The sequence below is a fragment of the Manacus vitellinus genome, unplaced genomic scaffold (assembly GCF_001715985.3).
Source record: "Manacus vitellinus isolate BGI_N305 unplaced genomic scaffold, ASM171598v3 scaffold_8_pilon, whole genome shotgun sequence".
In the NCBI taxonomy this organism is placed as follows: Eukaryota; Metazoa; Chordata; class Aves; order Passeriformes; family Pipridae; genus Manacus; species Manacus vitellinus.
This window is the reverse complement of record NW_021940864.1, coordinates 20,267,782-20,288,115: the sequence shown is the minus strand read 5'-3', so window position 1 is coordinate 20,288,115 and position 20,334 is coordinate 20,267,782. Positions and strand designations below refer to the sequence as shown.

The 20,334-nt window shown below is 36.9% G+C and overlaps 1 protein-coding gene across 1 annotated transcript in view; it reads left to right on the top strand.

Annotated features, from left to right (window-relative positions):
* BIRC6 (baculoviral IAP repeat containing 6) overlaps positions 1-20,334 on the top strand; it is a 173,569-nt gene that overhangs the window by 10,480 nt on the left and 142,755 nt on the right. Inside the window, 9 exon segments of the mRNA XM_029965115.1 lie at positions 7,823-8,004; positions 10,530-10,667; positions 11,082-11,275; positions 12,863-12,974; positions 14,235-14,317; positions 14,995-15,217; positions 15,315-15,475; positions 16,837-16,895; positions 17,589-18,983. Of these exon segments, the coding sequence (XP_029820975.1) occupies positions 7,823-8,004; positions 10,530-10,667; positions 11,082-11,275; positions 12,863-12,974; positions 14,235-14,317; positions 14,995-15,217; positions 15,315-15,475; positions 16,837-16,895; positions 17,589-18,983 (2,547 nt within the window).

The following is a 20,334-nucleotide window of genomic DNA, read 5'->3' as shown; positions in this document are numbered from 1 at the left end:
TTCAAATATCCTGAGGCTGCAAATAAGTGTTTTAAACATACAAGGCCTTTCAATTTTGCCAACTTCTCTAAAGAATAGTCTCACTTTTAAATATAAATTAAACATGCATGAATCTAGTCTGTTCTACTTCAGTTTTCCTATGTAGAAGCAGTTATTAGGAGAATGTGAGAATGCATGCTCTTAATTAACTTGATGTACTCATAAGAATTTAGTAGAGTTGAAGTCTGGTGTACTGGGGTCTGAACTGACTCATAAGGCCAGAATGAGGTCTTGAAGTTGTGCTAGGAATATGAAATACCAACTAATTGCTCAGTTCTTATCGTATAAGGCATTGCTAGAGAAGTTGTCAAAAACCCAGCTAATAATATAAGTATTTCAATGCCTGCTTGTGTGCAGTTTCGATATTTCCATTGCAAAAAGAATATAACAGAACTAGAAACTAAAGGTGTGGAATGGTTTATGCATGTGAAGCAATATTCAGTCTTAAAAAGATAATGGGGATGATTCGGAACGGGGAGGTAAGAGAGTGAGAGGTTTGCAAAATTCTGGACATGTGAGAAATGTAAATTGGGAATTGACTGTTCTAGTACAAAAGCTGAGGGCATCAGAAGAAATAACTGAGAAATAGTAAAATGTAGAGCTCCTGGCTACAGGGCATTGTGGATACTATGTGTTTGTGGAATTACAACAGTGTTGGACAAAGTCATAGATGAAAAACCTATCCAAGGTCACTATGAAAAACGAAATCCCTTTTGTTGCAGAAGGTCCCTGAGCACAGATTAGCTGGGGCTGAGAGTGTTACAGGGAAGAGCCATTGTATACCTATCCTTTCTTAAATTCTTCACTAACCACTATCTTAGACAACCATCTTGGACAAACTGTGGAGTTAGGCACATTTTCCTCTGATCCACTGTGATTAGTTCTTGTTCAGTGTAACCCTTGTGGGTTTTTTTTTAAAAGTAATGTCCAAAAGAGAAAGGTGGTAGTAGGTAGGTAGACTTAGTAGTAGGTAGACTCTGCAGTCTAACATAGCTGTTGAACTACTTCTGCAGTAATGGAAAACTGCTGTTAGATTTCCTCCTAAACCTTTTCTCTGCAGACTGAACAAGCCCAGTTATCTCAGTCTTTCCTCACATCTTGTATGCTCCAGCCCTCTAACTGTCTTAGTAGCCCTTCCTGGGACTCACATATGTGTTGATATCTCAGATGGAGGAGCAAAGCTGGATGTGAGCTCAACATTCCTGATTAGAGGAAACGGATCTTCTCCCTTGATCCCCTCTGTGGTAAGTTTGTCGCTGCAAGGATGCATTGCTGCCTCTTGTTCAGCCTGTCCATCAGGATCCCCAAGTTCTTTCTGTTGGGTTGCCACCTAGACAGTGGGTCCCCAGCTTCTCTTGCTATATGGGGTTATATTCCACACCAGGTGTAAGTCATTGCGTTTGTCTTCATTGAATATGAGGAGATGTGTGTCAAGCCATTTCTCTGTCTTTTGAGATCCTTTTGAAAGGCAGCCCTTCCATTTAATGCAGCAGTTGCCCTCAGTCATCTCCCATCATCCTCAGTCTTACTGAAGGTGCAGCCTGTCCCATTATCCAAGCCACTGAAGATAGTAAACCATATCGAGTTTCATTGAATGCCACTCAACTGGCTGCCAGCTAGGTGTGGAGTCATTAATTACTAACTTTGAACATGACAGCCAGTTTTTCACTTGCCTTCTAACCGACCCATCTGCTTTTGAGTACTTGCTGCTTCTCCCAGCATGATGCTTTGGAAGCTCGTATAATATTGGGGCTTGGGAGAGGGAGAAGCTAAACCATTTCGTGCCAAACAGTCTTGGGATTTTAAAAAGTGCCATAACTGGAGATGTTTTCTCCTGTTACAGAGGCTGCAGGACACATAATGGATGAACTCCAATGTCTTAGCCACTCTAGGGACAAAAAGAGGAACTGGCAGTAAAATTTCGTCTGGCAAAGGTTCTTTGTTGTGAAATGCTGTGATGGGACTTGCTCTTGAAAAACGGGAACTTCCTGTTACTGTGAAGTGTTCTTTGCCTGTCTCTGGTTCTGGGTGGATGCTGTGTAATCTGTCTGTCTGCAGCTTCGGAAAGACAACTTTCCTGAAATTTTTTTAAGCATAGTTTTCCACTTTGAGAAAAATTTTGAGGAAGACAGTGTCCTCTGTGAGGTGTTTGCAGGAGAATTGCAGGAACTTGCATTTTCACAGTTTATCTGAGTTTGCAGGAAGGATTGTAGAATACCCTGTGAAATCTTTCACAATTTGTTCACGGGATAACTGCATAAAACTGTGCAGCATACAAGGCAGCAGTAATGTTAGATACATGAAGATCTGAAACCACATAAAGAGCGTGGGCACAAAGAGCTCACCAGCATCTTCCTGCTGATTCAGTCTCATTTTAAGTCTGTAGGGTGGAAGAGGACCCTATGCCTGCAAAGCTAGTGAGGTATGAGCTGTCTTGATCTCAGTGGGGGTTTGTTTATGTTCTGAAACCTTTTAAGTCTTAGTGTTCTGTTAGTAGTTGCTTGATCAGACACATTTAGTTAATATTCATATGGCAGTCTCCAATGCTTTGGCCTAGATAACACATCTTACTGCTAATAAGGATTATTAAAACCAGCTATCACATAATGAAACTGAAACAGCTCTGTCCTATTTGTTGCTAAAGAAAAAGATAAAAGTTTAGATCATGCCTTGTTTTTGATTAACTAAATCCAGTATTGGCAAATGAGTTTGAAGGCACTTCGTGATGTTGAGCTGGGTATTTCTGCCTCCTTTAGCATTCTTGCTGTTCAGAGAACAATTTTAGTTTTCTTCCTGTTTCAGCTCTGAATGTGTTTTTTTTGTTTTATTCAATCATTTTGGACAGCTCTTCCAGTTGATGTGGCAGATAGAGGTGTGTGCATGTAGTGGAATCTGAAAATGTTGCTTGTGTGTAGCTGATTTGAGCCCATTTACATAATTTGTCTAAAATAGGACCTTAAACTTGTGATCATCTAATAGTTTCCTTTCTATCCTTTCCTCAAGTTTGAGAATTTTTTTTTTTAAGAGTGTCTTCATGATGGCAGCAGACTGCTTTGCTGAGGTGATGGTTAGAGCAAATAAGGGCCTGCGAGATAAAACTGCACTGCTGAAACTTCCACTGAGGGTGTACATGAGGAAGAGAAGAGGAGGAACAAGAGAGAATCTATGACTGATGAATTCAGTAGTGATGAGCATTTGTGGCCTAATTTCAACATGCCTTAGACATCTTCTCATTATTGTGTTGCCAGATGTTCATAACCACCATGTTTTAGTTTCATTTGGGAGCCACTGAGGTAAAACAATTTGGAGACAATTTTCCAATTTTTAAACCAGACTTGCCTTGGTTTGCTTTTTGTCCTCATTTGTATGAACCCTTTCCAGCTAATCCATAGCTGTGATTTTCTGTAGTATTAGTTCAAAATAGTTTCCTCCAAATATAGGAAGTTAAGACAGCAAGTTGAACTTTAAGATGGGGTGGGTTTTTTTATTTGTATTGTATAACTTCCTCAAACTGCATTTATCCTGATACTCTTGATTTGGTAGTGTGTGGCTTAGCTAGCATATAATTAGATATTATACTTGCTAACTTTCAGTTGGTTTTGTGATTATGTGAAACAGTAGCAATAGGAAAGGCACCTGCCTTGCTACAAATGAGGACAACTGATACATATGGGGTTTTCTAATCCCAGGTACATGTGAAAACTGTGTGAGAAGCAGCTGAGTAAGGTTCTAGCAAGAAGCTTTTTTTGCCTCTAATGGAAATGATAGTTTTGCTGTCAGCCAGCTTGGCCTTTTCTTGAGTTTTTAGATTCTCTTGCCTTTAAAATAGCTTGATGTTCAAATCTTATGATACAAAGTTAATGGAATAGAAGGGCTTTTGATCTCCTGAAACTTCATTCATTTAGTTTCCCAGGCTTGCAGTGTTTTGAAATGAGTACTGAGATACTGTTTGGATATTCTAGTTTAAATTGGAAATGCAGAAACTGGTATTGGTGCATCAGTTCTGCTGAGCTGATGGGATTTCTGTTTCTCCAAAAATATTATTTTAATTCCTAATCTAAAGACCTAACAGCATTCATTGATCAAAGTTATAAATGTTCCTTTAGATATTTGACTGGACTTGGATCTTAGCATTATGGAATTAGTGTTGTAATGTGTGTGTTTACCACTCTCACTTTATAGCTGCAGATAAAAGTGTTAGCTTACTGTAATTTAGAAACTATTTGGGGTTTTTGCTGCACACTAGGAGATTCTTGTCAAGAGAATGACTGGCTTTGATATGTTTTAGTGCCATTCCTGGCTAGCAGTTTTCAAGGTGAATTAACTTTTTTCAATAATACAACAACATTAACCTACATCTCTTCATGATGATGGCCACACATATTCAGGTGACAACCACTTTCTCTTAAGCTCTAAAGCTTTGAGGCTCGATCTGTTTATAGCAGAGAAACGGAGACAAACTTTTTCATTCTTTTACATCTTGAAATGTAAAGCTAATTCTCTTATTAGTTTGGTCCATCTTAATGCCTGCAGTCATGGGGGTACAATAGATGCTGCTTAGACTGTTACGAATCCTCCAAACAAGTTTGTTTTCTGTAATATTTTTGAAGGTCAGATTTTGATCACAGGAAATTGCCAATCTCTGTTCTGTATTCTTTGAAACAAAGAAGGTGGAGGGTAAATGTTCCTTTTCTCAGATTCTTAATTTCTGCAAGCTGATGTTTATTTGCTTTTATTGTAAGTTTTCAGTTTACTAGTTCTAAGGTTGTTGTAGATGACATATCACAATGTAGTATGCTATCGGGCTTGCACTTCTAGCGTGCTAGCAGCCTGCTAGGTTTCCTTACAGGTACTGACAAAAGGCTTAATGACCTTTTCTTGTAAGTTGTTTTGGTTTCAGTCCTAAACAAATAGGCCAGAGATTTTGGGAGAAGCTATGATCCACCTGTGCCAAGACTGAAAAGCAAAATCATTAAAAACTTTGAATGACTATTTCTCCTTCCACCACCCAAAATAAATTACAGCTGAAGGAATTATGGCTAAAATGAGAGTAACAGGTGGATTTTGATGATCAGGCTTAAGTAATTTGGTGAGTTCCTGTGAAACTTTTGAACTGTGGTTTGTGAAGATGCAGATCACTACATATTGCTAGTAAACTTAGCCAGGCTGGACAGGCAGTACATAATGTTAGAGTGCCCACCAGTACATTTTTCAAAGGGTATTGGTTGGAGTCCTTTGGCAGATTGTTGAACATTGATCCTGAGTTAGAAAGGATGCATCTGACAATACTTTGAGAATGATTTAGCTTTTCTAGGCACTTCTTTTACTGTGGTTACTTCTTAATGGTGACTTCTAAATTCTTCAGTTTCCTGGTTCTCAGTCTACTACTATAATCATATGGCCAACCATAAGTAGACTGTTTTATAGTTTGTGAACCACCTTGAAATGTATTTTGTGAACTTCAAAAATTAAACTCCTTTTTGCAAAACAGCTTGTCAGCAGCTCAGAGGCTACTCAAAGTGTAAACCAGTCAGTTGCAGAATGTGTTTCTCTGGGTTTTGGAACAATATTAAATATTGATTGAATAATTTCCTTGGAGCTCCATCGACTTAGCCTAAGGGAGCTTGATTTGTTTTTATGTGCTTCAAATAAAGTGCAGCAGTAAATAATTTTCTAGAGATAATTTGGCTAAAGTCTTTCTGTGAATGTAACCAACAAAGTATGTACCAAGACAGTGAAAATCATAACTGTTAGGCACAATTTCTTGTGCTGTAGTTATAACTTCTTGTTATAACTAAATATTATGCTGATTGGGCATGTTATCTGCCTCTTTAGTAATCTTCATTGGCTTCTAAGGATTTGGACTACTTACTTAGAGGATATTAGCCTTTTGCTGGTTTAGACATGAGATTTCACTGTAGAAATCATAAAATAAGAATGGTCTAGCCTGGAAAGCCACAAGGACTGGGGCTCCTACAACCTACTGAACTCCTAGTCATAGGGCATGAGCAGCTTGACAGGAAATAAGGCAAGAGCAAAAGAAAGTGTTATGGTGTTGGCACTGCCAGAGAGGGTGAGCTGCTTTTCCCATTTTCTCTGGGAAAGAGGAGAAGTAATGGGTTAAAGAAAGCATCCTGTAGTGATCCATCACTTGGATCACACTGGATAGACTGCAAACACCATCAGAATCTACTGAGGTTTCTAGTTTAGTGCATGAGATACCTTTCAGTTTATTTACATAACAGTTTCCAGTGCGTTGTTGAAATGAATACTTTTAAAGATGTTACAACTTTTATTTGAATTTTTGTAAAACCTGTTATTTTCCTGTAGAATAACTTACTTCCTTGCCTGCAGCTGTGTTGTCTGTAGAAAGTCTCGTGTGAGGAACTCAAATTTATTGGCAAAAACGCAGTTTGAAACTAGTTGATTTGCCATTCAGAGAATGCTTTTCTGACGAGGAAGAACTAAAGACTTCCCAACTGTCAAGTGATTCCAGAGCTCTTGAAGTGCTTCTGACTGTTATAGCAATGATTACAATTGCAGTATCCTTAATGCTGGCAAAGGGATATAGCCTGTGTTTTGAGATTATATGAGTCATTGTTTCAAAAATTTTGGTGAGAAGGGCACCAGAAAACTGTTCTTGACCTACATTTTTGAGAGAGGATACCACAAATGTAATGTGGTCAGATTCATGTGCCCTATTATTTCCAGAAGTTTTCATTTCCATTTAACTATATCAAAACATGAAGATGAGAGAATTACATAGCTGTCCTTACCTGGATATTTTACTGCATTCTGGCTACCGAAATGGTGATTTTTAATTATTTACAATAAAAATGGTATCCAGTGTCTGAGGAAAGATGGAAACAGGGATGGGACATGATTAATGCAAAATTTAATGAAACTCCTGTTCCTGTGCAACAAGAAGACATCTATGTTGACAATCCAGCAATTTCAGCTTTGCCCTTTGGAGGATGTGTCTATGTACTTATAACTTACATTCAGTCCACTTCTATAGCCACAGGTTACACGTTATGTGAATTAAAGCAGGTGGCCTTCTATACAGGTAGCATATTACATGGATTGCAGTTTTACAATCCATCCAGCCTTAGACACATATATAATAATAATAATAATAACATTAGTATTATTATTTCTGAGGATAATATCCATTGGCACAACCTTTCCTTATTTATCTGCTGACAGTCTTCCTCTACCCCCACCAGACTTCTCAAACCTGTTACTGATATCACGTGTGCAGCACTGAGCAGAAATAAGCTACCTTAGTGTCTCAAGGAACACATTAACATTGGTACATGTTACATGCTGTGCTTAGTTTTCAGAAGTTTGAGTACTGTTTTGCTTGATGAAATGGTGCCTTAGTGGTAGTTCAGCAACTGTGTCTTAGTTTTTGTGTTGATTTGTACGATTTAATTCTTATTATTGACTGTCAGCTAATATCAAGTGTACGAGGCATCTGCATTAGGCTTGAAAACACTAGTTTAGGCCTCGTGGTAGGAGCAGGACTTGAATAATGGCTTCCATTGTAGGAATAAAATGGTTGTAGTTGTTGATGGGGTGTACAGATTTTGGTAGTTTGTTTTTTAATGTAGGAAATAAAAGTTTGGTGAAAGTTGTGAGAGCTGAAATGTTAGGTTTTTATCGTCTCAAGCAGTAAAGATCTCGGCAAAGTGTTACATCGCTTTCCAGAACAGGTATTAAAGGTCTTTTGTATAAAAGCTGTTTTCTAATTGGATCTTGCTTTTTGTCTTTCCCTTTATAGCTAAACCAGGTGGACGGGTGAAATGTCAGTATATTTCTGCTGTGGATAAAGTGATCTTTGTGGATGATTATGCAGTAGGATGTAGGAAAGATCTCAATGGCATCTTACTCTTAGACACAGCTCTGCAAACGCCTGTTTCAAAACAAGATGATGTGGTTCAGCTTGAATTGCCGGTTACAGAGGTAAGATGTGGAGAGGGGAAAAAAAACCCCGAGGTATGTAAATAACTCTGTCAGAAATACTGAAACTAGACATTTGAAACCCCAAGTTTCTAGGGTAATATTAACAGCATGTAATGGAAGAGTTTCTTAGTTATTAGCTGTCATAAGGCCATAGCTTTTTGCAGTTACTTGTATCTCAAACAAGTAAGAGTGTACCTCAAGAACACATTATTTCAGATGAAAGAACTTCTTAGTGACTAGAGATAAGGACACGTTTCCTGAGCTTTGTCTGTGCTTGAGTATGGAATCTATATGCACTCCTAGAAGTCAGTCTGTTGGGTATCCTTGATTTTTTTTTTTTTGTTTGATTCAGTTTGATTTTTTGGTTAATTTGTTTTGTTTTGTTTTGTTTTTTTTGGTATAGGCTTTCAGGGAAAGGAAGACAATTAAAATCGGCTAATATGGTGTTTCTACACATGAAAAATTAGTGCTGGAATGTAAATTTTCTAACTATGTCAGCTGGCCTAACAAAAGACTTTTCTCCCTGTAAACCTGGCTTCCCTTTTAGCTGTAATGTGATACTCCTTGGTTTGAGCATTTAGTATCACTTCAAGAGAAGCTAATGTAGACATTTCTGCTTAGAGTGTAATGCTTAGGATTTTGTTGCATTTGTTTACCTTCAGCATTGTTGTAAAATATTTACGTGCTCTTGGAATATTGAATTACAGGCACTTATGGTACAAGAATGTGTGTTATATATGAGGTTTTTAACTACTTGTCTTGAGTAGGAGCAACAGCAATAGAATGTTGCTTCATAGAGGTCTCTGAAGAGAGCTTTCCAGGTTCCTTGGGCTTGCTACCACTGGCGTCTTTTTTACACCGTTAGTGCGTTACTAAAGAAACTTGGTATGTGTGGCTGAGTGCAAAGAAACTGGCGGAGGTCAGGGTTTCCTTTCATAAGTTCTGCTGTCACTGGTTTGCAGTCTCACATGGTTCAGTACAACCTGTAAGTTTGTATCAGTTTTAAGTAAAGATTCTTTGCTTCTGAAGAGTTTACAGACCCTTGTTTCAAGGTTATAATACAGCACTTCTCTGTAAAGGTCCTTCTTGTTTAAAATAATTTGGAAATTATAGTTCAGTAGGAATAGATTTGGGAAGTTCATGGCCAAATCAGTGAGACAGGAAGCAAAACATTAGCTGTCTTCAGTTCTTTTAATTTTAAAGAGGAGGCAGCCCAGGCCTTGGAAAAATTTAGTAAATATTAAGCAAATATCATACAAATGCACCAGCCCATCTCTTTCACCCTAAAAAGGTCAGGAACTTTTATCCAAGCAAGAGTGGGGTTTTTTTGTTTGTCTCTAGAACTTTTCTGTGAATTTGTTAATTTAAGTAATCTTTTAATATGTTTGATCTGCTGGTAATGCAATGCATCTTTATGCATTTTTAATTGGCAACACTGAGAAGTTATGGAGCAACCTCTATGCTGTTTTCAAGTCCCCACAGAACACTGTAAATTTAGGAACTTCCACAATCTATCTCTTATTCTTCTGTCATCCACAAGAAATTTGGAAAGTATGAGATGCCACAAGAATTGTAATTGTCTTTTTATTGAAATCTGAGAAACAGATACAGCCCTAGCTACGGGACTGGTTTGCCTTATTTCTGTCTTTCTTTCCCTGAACTCCTCAAGGGTATAACCAAGGGGCCATTTGATCCATTCTGTTTGGAACAGTTTGTGACTGGCTGGCTGTTGTCCTCAGGGAAATATTTCCTTGTGTTTGTAACTTGAAAAAAATTCCTATATTATTTTTCAGTAGTTAACCCACCTAACAGCAGATATAGAATACTCTGTGCTTTGCACATAAAGCATAACTTTAAATCTTACCTGTCAACACGAAGTTAACAGACAGAGGGATAAGCTGGAAACGAATGAGACTTGGAAGAAAAAGTCTATAAATGGATGTTTATAGCATTCTTTTTTAGCTGCATTATTTCTGAGTTTTAAGAGTTTGTAGTTTCTAAACTAGCCTGGTTTTTTTCTGCCTCACTTTTCAGCTTCCTTGTATTAGCATTGTAAGTAATTTACCTCTAATTTTGTTGCAGTGTTGTTCCACTGTCATCTAGCTTTTTGAAGATACAAAGCTACTCAGGAAAATGTCACTTTTTGTCACAGAAAAATGCTCTCACTTTTTGTCTGTAAAGCTGAATGAATCCTTTTGAAGAGAAAGCATTGAGCAATACATGTCTCTTTATTGCTTGTCTTTAATATGTCTTCAGTTATAGTTGTTTATATGATTGACTTGCTTAACATTTGGTAATATTGCCCTTGAGGGAACTTGTAGTAATTACTGTCATTATTGCTGAAGTTTGTCTATTGATTGGCCTACAAAATAAAATTTGGAACTTTGGGTCTTTTATGGGAATTATTCTGATATAACATATGATAAAGTAGGATATGACAAAGGTCATTTCCTGAAGTAATGACACGGGTGTAATTCCTGTCTGTAGTTGTGGATGCTAACTTTTCTCACACATCTGCATTTTAGGCTCAGCAGCTGTTATCTGCTTGCATAGAAAAAGTAGATGTTTCTAGCACAGAGGGATATGACTTGTTCATCACGCAACTGAAGGATGGTTTAAAAAATACCTCACATGAAACAGCAGCAAATCATAAAGTTGCAAAGGTAAGAAATTGTCTCTGTACTGTCTAAATGGATTCCCAAATCTAATCTGTGTGTCTACCATTATTGAAACACACAAAATGTTTGATTTAGTGTGGTGGATTTTGTTTGAAGACAGTAGAATATATTATGTTTCTTAGTTCCTCTGTATGAAGCTTCACTTGTTAGGAGAACAAACAAGGTTAGTTTCTTGCAGATAAAGTCAACTAATAAACCCAACTGAGCTTAAAATCTGAAATTACTGACTTTCCTTGCATTATGTATGTGTTGGTTTTGTGTGTCTGTTGCTGTATTACTTCTTGATATCATGGGAGCATGGAAGACATGCTTTTGTTTTTGGTTTTGACACTTTTGTGATCTGTTTGTTGTTTAGATGTTACAATTTTAAAACTCAAAACACTTCTTTTCTTAATTTAGTGGGCAACGGTTACGTTCCACCTTCCTCATCATGTTTTGAAGTCTGTCGCCAGTGCCATTGTAAATGAACTCAAGAAGATAAATCAAAATATTGCTGCCTTACCTGTAGCATCCTCTGTGATGGATAGGTTATCTTACCTCTTACCCAGCGCACGACCAGAACTTGGTGTGGGACCTGGTCGATCTGTGGACAGGTATATTAAGACAAAATAAGTGATTACTTTGACCTCTTATTTGTATGAGAATAAGCTCTTAGATGACTTTATTTGCCAAAGGAATCAGTCATGTTCTCTATTTTGTTGCTCTTATGCATACAGTTAATTAACTGTTTAATGCACAATGTGCCATACATATTACTAAACTTAGCGAAGCCTTTATGGATGCCACAAGACTATTTGGGTTTCAACTTTATTGCCAGGCAAATTGAATTCACTTCACTCTCAAATCCAGCATGTACTTTCAGAAAGGTAACAATTGCAGCCTTGAATACAGCTTTGCAGAGCAGATGTATGCTACTTCGGAACCTGCTAGTCACCTGCTAAGTGTTTGGAGTCAGAGAAAGTTTTACCTGAAATTGTTGCTTCATCTCTTTCTAATCCAAGTTATAATGTATAAACAAGCAAGGAACCCATTATTTTAACCTTCATGAGATAAGACTAATTAGAATAGTGATAAATCTTCTAAATCTATAAATTAATTCCTTCTTGAAAGTTTCTATGCAAATATTATTTTGCAAGCACATTTTCATTTCTTACAACTCAAACAATTTACTGAAATTGATTTCGTCTCTTACTTCCCCTTCCCAAGCCTCCAGGACTACCTGTACCTTGCCATATTGTATTTTGATTAGAGCTCTCCAAGATCTGTCTCTTAAGGTGGTATAATGTCAAGTTAAGACAGCCCTTATGTGGGTGTTGCTAGAATAGATTACTTCCTTGACAGGAATATACCCATTCTCTTATAAAACAGCAAAAATCTTCTTAAACTGAGGGGCAGAAACATGAAATGAGGCACCTATCCATCTAACAGCACTAGTTTTTGGAATGATACTGGAGAACAAAATTCTGTGAAGGGAAAAGAAAAACTGATACTCATTTCTTATGTACTCTTGCAGACGAGGGACATACACTGAGTGAAGGTGGAAAAGAGAGGAACTTCTTTACTCTGTAGCTGTTGAGTTGCAGAGGGGTTCATGTTTTGTGACTTAGTTTGCAATTTTTAAGTATTATAGTATGTGGTGAATGAGTAATGTTGGGGAGGTTTGTACCGTGTATTCAATTAAACCTAAACCCTAAAATATCACTTTAGAGTGTTTTTAAATGTGCATATTCGTATCTGTTCAACTAATATACCCAAATTTTTGCAGTAGTTGTCATATTAAAAAAAACCCAATTCTCTAGTTCTGTTGGGCTGGATTCTCCATCTGCCTTAGATGCAGCGTGGCTTCGGGTATCTAATGTTATTCTGCAGTTAGACCAAATACGCTACCTGGAGTCTTATTTTATTAATCTTGCTTTTAAAGCCTGTAGATTGCTGTATTGCTTTTGGTCTTTTTCTGGGGTTGTACTTTGGGCACTCAAGTGAGGGAAGTTTGTAACTTTTCAGTAATGGTTAATTATATTTTGAAATATAAGTTGTAGTTAATTATCTCTGGTATTTCTAACAGTTACTAAAACATTGAAAGTATCTCATAAACTAAATTAATTTCCTAAATTAAAAAAGTTTAATTTTTTGTTTTTAAGTGTCAATTTTGGATAATGTAGAATTTTTCACCTTTCTAGGTCTTTGATGTATAGTGAAGCTAACAGACGGGAGACATTCACTTCATGGCCTCACGTGGGTTATCGGTGGGCACAGCCAGATCCTATGGCTCAAGCTGGGTTCTATCACCAGGTAAAAGCTTCAGTTGTTCTGAGTATTTGTTCCTGAGGTGAAGGTCTGAGGGGGCAGGGGAAAAAAGGTGTGGGTTCTTTGCTGGGTTTTTTTTGATGGACTCCTTCAGTGATGCATAAACCATAAAAACTTTGTCATCCAGCACTTTTTGCTTTTTAAGCTTCAGAGTTTTTTAATGCCTTGAGATTGCTTCTCTTTTTTGTACAGATCACAGAAAACACTGTTCTGAATTTCAGCATATAAAACATCTCTAAATATCAGATTGATCTGAGTTAAACAACAATTATAGAGATGAAGTTGGTTATGTCGAATCTCTTTCTCCTTGTTAGATTGTTGAGTAAACATCCTTTTTATATTACAAGTAAAGCAAAAAAAGCAATAAGCTTGACATTGGGGTTCTCTAACCATACTTTCGTAGTAGAACTTACACTGTATTATAACAAACAAAGGTCCTAGATCACATTAAATTGTTAGGCTTAGTGAATAAATACAACCTCAACACTTTATTCCACTACCTTTGCTTATTTCTGTTTTTCATTCTTTGAAATTATTTCTACTGTAAAAAAAATAATTATGGTATGGATTTAGATAATGACAGGTGGGCAGTGCCTGTCATTTGACAGCAATATTGTCTGCCTCACGTCAACTACAAAGCCTGATAGGTGCAAGTGGATAAAGTTTTTGGAGGATTTCTTAAACTTGTACAGGAGGAGAAATGCAGGAAATTCATATATTGGAATTGCGTCTGCATATTCCCAAACATGTCTTGAAACGAGATCATGAGAATGCTAAATGTTAGGAGATTGGAAATTTCCATTGTTTTTCCTCAGTTATTTCTGCTTGTAACAACTGTTCTTTGCATAGGAGTAATAGAGAATACTTTTATGTCCTAGGGGATTGGAAGGAATATTTTTTAACCTGTATTTATCCAAGCATGCAGAGGTACACTTATTCTGCTGCAGTTCTAACTTTTGAACCTTGTGAACTTTTTCCAAACTAAAAGTCAGTTCTGTTCTATGTTGGTGGTTTTTATGCAGTTACTTGCATGAATGTTGGCTCTGAATCCCTTCTATAGTAATGTAGTGTATCCTTTTTTATTTAATGTGAAATACTGCCACTTGATAGTACATAATTTTGGCCTTTTATATGTTTGATGTGGTGCTTTACTATGTCACTAGCAGAAAAGACTTGATCACTTAGTTAAAGTGTTCCATAGTACACAGATGTATAAATTTCAAGTGTTTCTTCTTATTTTCATAGCCTGCTTCATCAGGAGATGACAGAGCCATGTGCTTTACCTGTAGTGTGTGCTTGGTGTGCTGGGAACCTACAGATGAACCTTGGTAAGTTTAATAATTGTTACTTGAACACATCAGATTCCTGACCTTTTGGAAACCTTTCCTTTATAATATTGTCTTCAAAGTCTTTGTCTACTCCTTTCCCTTGTGACGTAACATTTACAGACATTTTGTAATTGTGTAATTGTTCTTTCATGTCTCTGCTTTAGTTGTATATTGAAATTAGGGCTTTCTTCATGCTTCTTCGTCAGTGTGTCATTCAGGACTGTTTTCAGTTTTCATTTTTGTAACTGTGAATGTAGAACTAAAGGTAAAACATTGCTTCTAAAGTTACTTATGATATCTTGCTCATAAAATTGGAATTCTAATGTACATTCTGTAGAATTTAATCTGTGCTTTACTTCATGAGGACATGATAGGCTCCTGCCTATAGAATAATTATGTTTGTTTAATGGACTACTTATATTAATAGCACTGTGTGTAGATTCATCCATTTGAATATGAATGTGCATTGAGTGATCAAAGGCTTTAATACAGTCTGCTCTTGAGAATCAGCAGGGAAAACTGTGTTAATACCTTCAGAACTCTCTTGTATGGTTGACTGCAATACAGTTCAAACAGTTCATTTTCAGCTTTACTTCTAGGGCTGAGCTTGTATATGATGTGTGTATTTTTCACAGCAAGAAATCAATATTTGCTCTCTTTGTTTTTAATGCGAAAAGGTCTGAACATGAGAGACATTCCCCAAACTGCCCATTTGTCAAGGGTGAGCACACTCAGAATGTACCTCTTTCAGTCACACTGGCAACAAGTCCAGCACAATTTCCCTGCACAGATGGCACTGACAGAATAGCCTGCTTTGGATCTGGAAGTTGCCCTCATTTTCTAGCTGCTGCGACAAAACGAGGAAAGATCTGCATATGGGATGTTTCCAAACTTATGAAGGTATGCAATATAAACAATCAGTTTTTATTAATTAATTACTGATTAAGCATGTCTCGATTCAAATCAATTACCTCTTCTGTTTTCTGTTGTTTCTCAGGTCCACTTAAAATTTGAAATCAATGCGTATGATCCAGCTATTGTGCAGCAACTTATGTTATCAGGAGAACAGAGCTCAGGGGTTGACTCAAGGAGACCAACACTAGCATGGTTAGAAGATTCATCTAGCTGCTCAGATATACCAAAATTAGAAGGAGACAGGTATGCCAACCTACAAAATTAGAAATACAAAATGCTGCTGTGTAAGTGGTAAATATCATTTAGTTGTTATGCTTTGTGAAACAAAAGATTGGTAAACTTTTTGTTCATGGACATAATATTTTTAGTCACTATATGTGTACACAATTCAACATTTGAAAAACAGTAGTCTAAATTTCTATTTTTAAAGCCAGTTTCCTGCTATTCCAGTTTGTATACTCCTCTAGCAGAGACATTGCAGATCTCATTGCTGCCCTGTGCTAGTGTTTCAGAGGCAGGTTGAAAAGAGAAAGGAATATAAGTTTTGGATCAGTTTTTGGATTTTTATTTTAGTTATGAATTATCCATTTCAGACTTTGAAAGTAAAGGCTACTCATGGACTTCTGGAACACACTTTCCTCTGATTGCTTTTCCGTAATTTCTGCTTATGTCATTCTGAAAACTAGTTATGTGGATCTGCTAGGAATTTATACTTCATTGTGTGCCTTTAATACATATGTACATAGTCTATAAACAATTAGACAGTGCTGTTCCAAGCTTTTGGATAAGCTAGAGAGTATGCCAGTCCTCAGAAAGAGTCACATGAGAAAAAATAGTATGCTTTCATTTATGCTTCTTGCAGTCTCTTACTGGGAACTCCTTTCTCATATTGCCAAAACTCAAACAAAAGAGTGAATAATTGTTGAAAAATTCAGGATGTTGAAAAATTCATACTGCTCAGAACTAAGACATTGTACTTCAAAGTATTGAATTCTCTCTGTCATGTTGTGAAGTTGATCAGGTTTGGACCAAAAAAGATCTGTTTCTTGGATGTGAGGACGAAGCATCCAGTTTGTTGAAATTTGAGAATCTGACTTGGTACTGTGAGTAGTTATACCTGAAGCTGCAAAGGCATTACTGTTCTTCCTGTGTGTAAGGAGCCTCTAATAGGAAATAATTTCTTATATTGGAAAAGCCAGATGCGTAAATTATTAATATATTCTTAGAATTACTAAATGGCCTATTTCTCTTCAAGAGGTTTCTTGAACAGAATCCGCTTTTATCAAAAAAATGATTAATCTGGTAGTATTTTTAGAAGCAGTACACTGACTTTCATTTTAATTGCATTTATGTCTGAATTGTAGGAAATACAATAGTAGAATGAGGCAAACAGAAAGCTGGTCTACTGTTTTGATAATGGAGGAAAAAAATCTTTATGTTTTTAGTGTCTGTGATGAACTGATCAGTGGTTCTACAGTGCCAACTAAAAGGAATGTCCAGTTATAATAAACATTGCTCTTTTACAATTTTTAAAAATAAATTAAATATAACCATGCAGTTACTGTATACATGGTGTCGTTCATGCATTTATTTTTTTTTTTCAGTGATGATCTACTGGAGGATTCAGACAGTGAAGAGCATTCCAGATCAGAATCTGTGACAGGTAGGTTATATCTGATCTATGTAATAGTTTAGAGGTCAAAGGGGAAATTGTTCTTCTCAGGCTTTTAAAAAAGGTTTGTCAAAACGAGTGATATTGAATTCACCATATTAGAAAAAAGGAAAAGGATTTACTTTGAAAGCAATGCTAGTATTTAAGTCACTGTTTGTGTGGTGGAGAGATTACATACAGGAGGAAAGAAAAACCCTACTTTGTTGGTTAATAAATGTCTTATTTGACAACAATCATTGCTTATCTTGCTGTCAATAAAGCACACACATCAAGATAAAAGAACTTGCTTAGAACAGGAACAAATTACAGCTGTACAAAGCCCTTTAAATTCAGGGGATTGCCAGAAAGAGTTCCTATATCTTGATTGTTTCCGTGGGGGTATGCACTTCAGTAAAGTATTTCTCTTCCTGAATAAGTATTTCATATGGAAGCAGAACAGTGCTGTGCTTGGTGTTCTTGTGTCATTTTCTTAGAGGTTTAATCAGAAATTTTGATGGGGGGGAGGATTGCATGTTTATTTCCCATAATCCAGTTTAAGTCTTTGAGTAAGGATGATCAAGTGGGGAAAAAAAAGAGCATGAGATGTAAAGATTTATTTTTTTTTTTCAACAAACAGCAATATGTGCAATATTATTCCTTTTTTTTTTAAGCATACATATTATGTTCAACATTTTTGCTTTAAAGGGCATACATCACAAAAAGAAACTATGGAAGTCAGCCTTGATATAACAGCTCTCAGCGTTCTTCAGCAACCTGAAAAACTTCAGTGGGAAATCGTTGCAAATGTTCTGGAAGACACGGTTAAGGATCTAGAAGAACTTGGAGCAAATCCCTGTTTGGCCAACTGTAAGAGTGAAAAGATGAAGGAAAAACATCTAGAACAACACAACATTCCCTTTCCTTGTTTATTAGCTGGAGGTCTATTAACATACAAATCACCTGCTACCTCTCCTGTTAGCAGTAACTCTCAGAGATCACTGGATGGTTTAAGTAGGACTCGAGGTGAGAGTGTCTCGGAACAGGGATCAACTGACAATGAATCCTGCACTAATTCAGAACTGAATTCCCCTCTAGTAAGGAGGACTTTGCCTGTATTGTTGCTATACAGCATTAAGGAATCTGATGAAAAAGCAGGAAAACTCTTTTCACAGATGAACAATATTATGAGTAAAAGTATACATGATGATGGTTTCACAGTTCCACAGATCATTGAAATGGAGCTGGACAGTCAGGAACAATTGCTGTTACAGGATCCCCCTGTGACTTACATTCAGCAGTTTGCAGATGCTGCAGCCAACCTAACATCTCCAGACTCGGACAAGTGGAGCTCCATGGTTCCCAAGCCTGGGACTTTGGTTCAGTGCCTGCGTCTGCCAAAGTTTGCAGAGGAGGAGAACCTGTGTGTAGATTCCATCACACCTTGTGCAGATGGAGTTCACCTGTTAGTAGGACTGCGGACTTGTCCCGTCGAATCTCTGAGTGCAATAAATCAAGTAGAGGCCTTGAATAATTTAAATAAATTAAACTCGGCACTATGTAATAGAAGGAAGGGGGAACTAGAATCAAGTCTCGCTGTAGTGAATGGCACGAGTATTGATGTAATCCAGCATGAGTCACCAGCAGATGTACCAACTCCTTTAATAATTCAGCCTGAACAGAGAAGTGTTAGTGGTGGATACCTAGTGCTTTATAAGATGAATTATGCCACTAGAGTAGTTACTCTAGAGGAGGAACCAGTAAAAATCCAGCATATCAAAGACCCCCAAGACACAATTACCTCAATGATTTTGCTCCCACCAGACATATTGGATAATCGAGAGGACGACTGTGAGGAGCCTGTAGAGGAAATACAATTAACTTCAAAAAATGGCAGTGGGAGAGAAAGAAGATCTGAGATCTCTACTCTTGGACACCTGGTAATAACTACTCAGGGAGGATATGTAAAAATATTAGATCTTTCGAACTTTGAAATTCTAGCCAAAGTGGAGCCACCTAAAAAAGAGGGCACTGAGGAACCAGATATGTTTGTCTCTGTGATATACTGTTCGGGCACAGACAGATTATGTGCATGCACCAAAGGTAAGACTATTCTTTAATTTTTTTTTTTAATTATTGATTTTACTGCATTTGGATTATATTATAGACTTTAGAACCAAAATTTCAGAACAGTAATAGGCAAATTTTATTGAATTTACGTAGAGTTTAATTCTGGTCTAGGAAGCATAGACTTGAGTTAATTCCTCACCTTAAATGTAGATTTTCATCTCTAGAATGGCAAGAATTCTTGCATGTGTCCAATGTATTGGTAAATTTGGCCTTGTAGAAGCACAGATTTTCTTAAGTCCAAAACAAATAAAAGTAGTTCTTGTAAGTAATTATTTCTGTGCTAAAGAAATCACATTTCTGAAAGATGTCTCCTGTCTGTAATTGATGATATTCAAGAGGATAGAGAAGATAATGCTTTTATACCTTATTCCAGTGGTCATTTGTATCTTCATTCAGGTAGCATGCTACTGGTTCTGCTTCAGCTTTTTGCAGTTGGGATTGTACTTTCTTCAGTGTGAGAGCCGGATTATCCATGCAGGATTATTAAATCTTTTTTTTCAAATGAACACAAGATGTTTTGGGGAAGGAGGTGCGGGTAGGAGGGGAGTGTAACTCAAGTTCAGGCAACAAATAGAAGTCCCTAAACCACCACAGAACTCCTACTTCCCTTGTGTCACATTGGACCAGAGGAAACGACTCTACCTGTCATCCGAGTTCCTCCACACACCAGTGTTTTATTTAGTTCTCCTGCAGTTGAATGTGGCTCTGGTGGAAATGCTTAGGCTCTTAGAGGGGCTAAGCTGATGGGATGATTCATACATTGCAGATTAATTCCCACCAATATCACACTGAACTTTCTCTCTACTAGAAGAATTTAAATCGATACCTTTCCTTCTTTGGAAATCACACTGATGACACAGTCATCCTATGAGTATTTGTTAAATCAAATTTACCTGTTATTTCCAACAGATAAAGTCAAGCTTAGTGTAAAAATCTCAGTTTTGTTAAGGGCTCCATGTTTATCACTTACCTACCAAGAGTTTTAAAAGTGGAGATTTTAGATTTGCTTATCAAATATGAATGAAAATATTGTATGTTAGCAACTAGTATTTATGTTTGCAGATTCCCAATAGTAACGTTAATATTTACGAAATTGTTCTCTTTTCATAACTACTTTTGAAGAAATGTCTGTTAAACCGTTGCAGCTGTATTTAGTAATGCACACTTCTTCCTGGTTAAGATGGAACTGAAAGGTTAATTGCCTTTGAAAACTGTTAGTATATCATATCCATGTCATAATGTTTTTACCTATACTTAGCTGATCAAACTGCAATCTCATTACAAAGAACTTCAAACCTTGCTAAGGTTTTTTTTATCTACAGCA